We start from the raw sequence: 7,350 nt of genomic DNA on the forward strand, positions 1-7,350 counted from the left end.
TTTTAGGAGACGGACAAAGCAGTAAAAGATGATTCACACACACTGACCGACACACAACACACACTGGAGTCGAGATGAGATGTGTTTGGTTCTGACAAGAAAAGCTGAAAAAGAATAATCTGGGAAAAATTAAATGGCTTTATTTATTTAAGTGAGATACAAGTGAAAGCATTTCTTATTTCTGCTGAATATTCTCTAAGATTTTAGTATTATTTCAAAGAAAAAACTATAAAGCAATAAACATGTAAGACACACAAATGTTATAGAAGATGAAGAACACAGTCCAGAAAAGTCCAGTCTCAAGTTTTTATCAGCTTGAATATTTAAATGTTTCTTCACCTGAAGAATACACATTTTCTTAATGACATCTAGGTGGCAGCGCTTAATAATACAGTCAATACAGTTAAAACAGTCTCTAAAGAAACTCTTAGTGATCATGATTACATGAACATTAAAGCACTGTGAAGAAAAGGAGGGGGGCTCAGAATGTTTCTTAATCTTAAAATGTTTTTTCTTATTACGTCAGTTAATTTAACAGATGCTGTTTATTCAAAGCAACTTTCAAATGAGAAAAATACACTTGATGATACTGATACAGTACAAGTTTGATGACAGAAAAATGTTTGATTCATAATAATCATATATTCATATAATCATTGACTTAATCATGGACTTGTTTTTTTAAAGAAGCAGAAATATTTTCAGGATCCTGTTTTTGATTTGATTATTATATTTTTTTAAGTCTTACAAGTTGAGTATGCAATTGCTCCTAGTTTTTCTCCTGATCTCTTCCTGATGTTTTCCAGTGTTTTGGCTTTTTCAGGCTCATTTATTTCCTTCAGCTTCTCAATCAGAAAATCAATGTGCTGAAGTCTGATCAGTGAATCAGTGTTGAGTGTGATCTTCTCCAGAGTTTCCACACAGTGAAAAGCTTCAATCACCAGATTTCTTTTCTCTTTCTCTAATTCTTGCAGTTCTTCTTCCAGTATCTTGACCACAGACACACCATCGCTAATCTTACCATCATATTTCTTCTTTAATTCTATAAAAGTCTTCTTCTCTGTCCTTGTCTTTGTTTCATATATTTTTGCTTCTTTGACGTGGTTACTGTAGTGGCATTTATTAGTGCACACTGTACAGTGATTATTTCTCATCACTTCACACCACGAGAGACCAGTGATCCACCAGCATCCTGGATAATGACAGTTCTCCTCACAGACGGTGCAGCACATCGCCACACTGGCTACAGTAGGATCAATATCAACCTTCACTTTGTAGGGCACTTCAACTTCATACTCAAAGTTCTTGTTTTCTTCAGCCTCTTTCTTGTTGTTCTCCAGAGCTTCTTGAGTTTGTTTCAGCTCATTCTGCTTCAGTTCCATCATTTGAACTCGTGATTGTAGATTAGAGATATTTGCCTCCAACTGCTTCCGTTTATTCAACACATCTTGAGTCATCTTCAAGGATTTTGGTTTTATTGTGTCAAGAAACTTGAAGAGCTGATCCATTCCACTAAAACTGTGATCCCATGATTGTTCCCGTATCTTTTTATGTTTTTCATCTTCAGCAGAGTCTGTCTGACAGTTGTTAAACAGGAAAAACACTGGCTGATTCTGCTCATTTAATGCACACTTGATGTTAGCCTCTTTAACAGCGGTCAGAGCATTTTTAGGAGACATTCCATCTGAGTGTGTGAAGAGTAAGATGATGTTTTCAGCAATATCTCTTCCAAATAAAGACTGAACAGCATCAAATATGTAGATCTGTCTGTCAGAGAGACGGTTTTGATGGGCCATAATCACCAGACACACTGCATGTATTTCATGAACCCAGTCATCAAATTTACTTAAACTGAGCAAACTCTCAGTGATCTCTTTATCATGATTGATTCCACGTGTGTCTCCATATCCTGGAGTGTCGATAATTGTTAAATGTTTTGGACTCTCGTGTGGATAAAACTCATAAACAGTGACTCTGGAGGTCTGACTGTGAACTTGTGATCGGTCGCTCTGATCATCTGTGATCTCAAACCAAACCTTGTCTTCTCTCTGAACACCCAACATGTAGTTGATCATTGTATTGATCAGGGTTGTTTTTCCTGTTCCTGTTTCTCCCACCAGCAGTATAATTTTATGTGGTTTGTGTCTATCTCTCTCTCCAAAGGTCATTTTTCTGTATGGTTCAGTTTGATTCAAATTCTCTGTACTTGTTTTCAGACGGTATCGAGCAGGATTCCCATCTTCAATTAAGATGCTTTTCTTTATCAGATCATTTTTGTTCTGAATATAAAACAATACACAATAACAAAGCACAATAAAAATATAGATGAACATGTATAAATGAACAATATTATATTTAGAAGTCATTATCAAATTCTAAACACCAACATCCCTAACAATAAAGGCCCTCTTTCATAACCCCCAAAAGGTCAGACAAATCTAATTTAATTTGTGAATATGTCAAAAGAACAGAGTTTCACCTATGAGAAGCTTTATTCTTCTGAAATAAATCTGTTTTACCTTTTGTGATGGATCAGCTTCACTGATGTATCTGAATGTGTGATTGTGGTGTTGTTGTGAGCTAACACACTCCACACACACCGGCTGTTTGTCCTCCACACAGAAGAATTTGAGTTTCTCACTGTGTAAGCTGCAGATCTCATTTCTCTGCTTCAGGAACGACTCACACAGGCTTTGTAACGCAAGACTAACTGGAGGTTCAAGTCTTGAGGATCGTCTCCTACAGACAGGACACTCCTGAGTTTCCTTAGTTCTCCAGAACTGATGAAGACACTCTTTACAGAAACTGTGACTACATGACAGAAGAACAGGAGTCTTGAAGATATCACGGCACACAGGACAAGAAAGCTCTTCTCCAGACACATTTAGAGACGCCATTTTCTCTGTTCTAGCTCCAGCAGTCTGAACTTTACTCTCAGTTCCTGTTCAATCGTTATAAAAATGAATAACCATGAGAATCACAAAAATCTGCTGTCCGATAAGAAAAAAATATCCTATTCCATAAATCTTTGCTAAATTCTTGTTCTCTTCGTTCTTCAGTGATTGCTGATTCCTTTCTCTTTTTTAAACCGGGAATGGGGTTATGACAAAGGAGAAGTAACACGATAGTCTCTTTCAGGTAAGTGTTGTAAAAGAGTGGAGTTTATGATCACGTAACAGGTCAAAGTACAAAATGGGCCATATTCACACACGCACGCACACACACACACACACACAAATCTACATGCTTAGGAAACTTAGGGAATGTGTTTTATCACTAAGTAGTTCCTTAACTTAGAACAGCTTCTAATGATGAGGATGAAAATCTCTGAAACCATCCGAAACATGCCTGCTGTTGTCAATCCAAGTTCAAGTTCAAAGTTCAAATACTTTTATTGTCTAGTCATACAACGAAGTGCACTGCAGAACGAAATGGAGTTTCTCTGGGCACAAAGCTCAAAGTGCATGATATAAATGAAACAGCAACATAGTCAGCAAGATTTCAATAAATATAATATACTCCATAACAGACAAAATAACATCTTATCATCATCATATAAGACATTTCTCAACTAAATATTTACAGAATAATACAAGAACTATAATTAGTGTGGGGTTAGTGCACATAATCCGTGAGTGTATCACTGTAACATTTGATGTAACATTGCTCAAAATTAGCAGCAGAGAGTTGCTTTAATCACCAGACTAACTGCATCTATTTCATGGATCTCTACTGCAGATTTACTTAAACGGAGCAAACACATGATGTCTTTATCTTTCTTTTGTCTGTCATTTTCTATATGAGTCAGATTAATTCAAACTGACTGTACTTATTTCCAGATGTTATCGAGCAGGATTCCTATCTTTAATTAAGATGCTTTTCTTGATCAGATCATTTTAATGTATCATTTTTTGTAAAGTAAAACACAAACACACAACAACAATAAATATGGTAAATGTGTTTAATATGTGTAAATGATGTACAATGTCATTTTTTTACAACTGATCAAATGTGAGTGTTTCGCATTCCATGAGAAAGAAATAAAGTCAGTTATATATTGAATTTTAATGTATATTTTACTAATTCAATGCGAACCTAGGGGAGATACGAAGATATCAGCGGCTGTTGTTGAGCCAAAAGACACATTTCGGTAACATGCAAACATGCTGAAATCCACAGTGATGTTATCTAGCAACCTCATTAAATTACAAAATAACAGTGAGTGATGTAGTAAAATTCATTTTTATAGCTGATATTTCAATGCAGACCATAATACCTCTGTGGCGAGTTTGGTGGCTTTGGCTTTGATGAGATTCTGGTTTATGACTGTGAGGTGCATCGCATCACTGTCTACAGTGTAGTTGAGTTTTCCCACTGCTCAGTGGTTAAATTGGCTTTTGTAGAGAGGGGCAGCCCTTATTTACGGTGGTCAACATTAAAAATCGTGCCATAAATTGACTTACCGGTGATGTATTTTACACCAAGGGGGCTCTTTTTCCATTATTATTGTGTAGGGTAAGGTTGAGTAGTTATTCAAACAAAGATAAATACTTTACACTTTTTATTTTATTTTTTATCTTTAATGATAACAAGCAGGCAACGGATTTCACCCTCGGAAAATGTATGAAATTGAACATGTTTGAAAATATGGGTTGGCAAATATGTAAACATCTTTTTAAATAAGAAAATTATGTTGATTTTTAGAGAATCAGGGCCAGTTTCTTTGGCAGTTTATGTTATATTTGATTTATGTAATATTTTATTTATAATTTGTGGAAATCGTGGCCTAGTGGTTAGAGAGTATGAATCCAAAAGGTTGTGGGTTCAAATCTCGGGCCGGCAATACCAAGACTTAGGTGTCCTTGAGCAAGGCACTGAACCCCCAACTGCTCCCCGGGTGCTGCAGCATAAATGTTCGGTTTGTTTCACGGTTTTAGAGTCACAGTTTCGGTATGTTTCAGTATGTGCTATGTTTATGGAAAAACTATACTTTCTATTAAAAAAAAGAAGAAGAATATTCTTTCCAACTACAAGCAACAGCAGAAATAAATACAATAAAGTTAAGATACATACAATAAGTAGTGATTTTCAGTGATTTTTTTTAGGCAGGTCTAGCATAAGATTTTAGGTAATCCAGCATCTGCATTCACATTGATCAGGAGTGAATGATTTGTCCACCTTTTCTTTTCTTTTTTTTCTCCTCAATCCAGAATGCGCATCAATCAACAGAAACATATATTAACTGAACCCAGTTTGTTTTATGTGCTATTTGTGGCAAACCATATTACAGATGCTTTGTCAGATTTAAGTTGAACCGCGGTCCTAGCGCGTGCCGAACCGTGTGTGTTGATCCGAACGGTATGGGTTTTTTTCAGCGAACTGTGGCACCCCTATTATCTACTGTGTGTTTTAATTTCAGAAGACCCTCTTTAATTGCCATGTTTGGGTTTACAGTAGTTCATTGCCTGACTATCACACAGCTGCCTCAATTCTTGTTCTCCATACAGCAGTGGCACTGGAGAGGGACAGGTGTCAGGTGACAACACATTTATTTGATCAAAAAGCTCCAGCTCACGCTCTGGGACCATCCTGGACTGCATGCATGAATTAGTCAGATGTAAGATAATTATATACTTTTTAAATATTGTATTTTTAAATATAAAATTGGTGTGAAAACAAAACAGAACATTTTAGTAACTAAGCAGAATTGTATTAGGTTTAGTAACAACAATTGATATTGTTTACATGGTACAATTTCTGATAAGATACTTTTTTTTATTGCTTTACACAAGTTTTATGATTTAAATTTAGTTCAGTGCTTGTGATTTGATTCAATATTGACTCATTTGGATAAATATAGGTAGGTTACACAAGATAGGCATTCATTTTTCTCAAGACAAAAAAAAAAAAAACCTAATCAGGCCATACATATAATGCGTTTTTTTATTTATTATAACAACAACAACTGTATTTAACATTGTTCATTAGCTAATAGCTACAGATCATCCGTGAGAGCGCGAATGCGTGAGAGTTGGCAGCTATGGCCTTAGCAGACAAATCAAATGAAAACCTAAACAGTGCGAGCGAGGCTACATTAGTCACATTATAAAATGAAGTTGTAGGTTGTGTTTGAATAATTACGTACCTTATTTATCTGAGGAAAATTGAACCAAATACTCACGTATGCTCGATAAAGAATTAGACAGCACAATGAGCCCATCGGGCGGTTGAATTTAAAAGACTGATTTTGCTAGCCGTTCATGGGTTTCAATGGTAATGTCGATGGTGAGCGGGGTGCTGAACCAGAGAACGCAGGGATTAATGCATTATGATGTCTGATTATTCCATGTAGCCTGTGTAGCCTTGCTAATTATTCAGTCTCATATGCCATGTTTTTACCAGGAGATGAAATATAATTTAAGTGGAATAACAATATTCGGTGCTGAAGGAGACAGAGCTGAGCTCCGGCGTGGTGTGTTGTGGACCCGAGGAGGCGGAGCTGCTCCGGCTCAATTTAACCTATGCCACTGCTGCACATTTAATACTGTACTCAGTAACTGGTCTGAGATCAGTCAGAGTCACTGTGTTCTTCTTCTGTGGCACAGTTTGAGATCTCCAGTCTTTCTCCTCCTTCATTTTGTACAGTAATGTGAGCTCCTCTGTAGCAGGAACACGGTGGAGACACTTTCAGATCCACCTGCCTACATCTGACATCTTCAGTGATTGGACAGTCTGGATTTGATGGAGGAGTGAAGCAAACAGCTGTATTAGGTTAATTTTCATGCAAAAGTATGCAGGAACCTGGATTATTTTAAATATCTTTTGATGCAACGATAAAATTGACTCCCATTGTCCATTCTCATATTTGTTTACATAAAAATACCTTCTACATAAATCGAGAACAACACAGACACATACTGCTTTATGCACTTTTACAACCAGCAACAGGTGTGTGATTAAATCTTTTATGCCATATTATAGCCCAAAACTACAATAACATTTAAACAATTCAACCCAGAAATCAGAAAAAAATTTTTTTATCTGTTAATGTTTCCATTAAAGTTTGGTAGAAAGAGAATAATTGGTTTCTGCATCACCTGCTACAAGAGCATCTCTCCTGCAGTCATACAGCATCCCCAGCTGGAAGAGTCTGTCTACAGCTACAGTCTCTATTGAATTCACTCCCACTGGATCCATGCTGACAAAACACAGAAGACTAAATCACTCCAGTAATTTAACAGATCAGGGGCATCCAAACCTGCTCCTGGAGGGCCACTGTCCTGCAGAGTTTAACGCCAACCCTAATTAAACACCCCTGGAGCGGCTAATCAAGGTCTTCTGACTCACCAG

General features: G+C 36.7%; 1 protein-coding gene across 1 annotated transcript; it reads right to left on the minus strand.

Moving 5' to 3' along the window:
- Positions 1 to 737: 737 nt before the first annotated feature.
- LOC113076586 (uncharacterized) lies at positions 738 to 2,897 on the minus strand. Its single transcript, XM_026249275.1, has 2 exons — positions 2,520 to 2,897; positions 738 to 2,279 (listed from the first exon to the last, which is right to left on the minus strand). Exons 1-2 carry the CDS (start codon positions 2,895 to 2,897, stop codon positions 738 to 740), a joined length of 1,920 nt encoding a protein of 639 aa, XP_026105060.1.
- Between the last annotated feature and the right edge of the window lie 4,453 nt (positions 2,898 to 7,350).

Source organism: Carassius auratus, unplaced genomic scaffold (assembly GCF_003368295.1).
Source record: "Carassius auratus strain Wakin unplaced genomic scaffold, ASM336829v1 scaf_tig00020786, whole genome shotgun sequence".
Taxonomy (NCBI): Eukaryota; Metazoa; Chordata; class Actinopteri; order Cypriniformes; family Cyprinidae; genus Carassius; species Carassius auratus.

Coding starts and splice junctions, on each gene's coding strand:
- LOC113076586 (XM_026249275.1), bottom strand. CDS start 2,897: ATGGCGTCTCTAAATGTGTCTGGAGAAGAGCTTTCTTGTCCTGTGTGC. Junction 2,280..2,519: donor AAGCTGATCCATCACAAAAG/GTAAAACAGATT, acceptor TTTTATATTCAG/AACAAAAATGATCTGATAAA.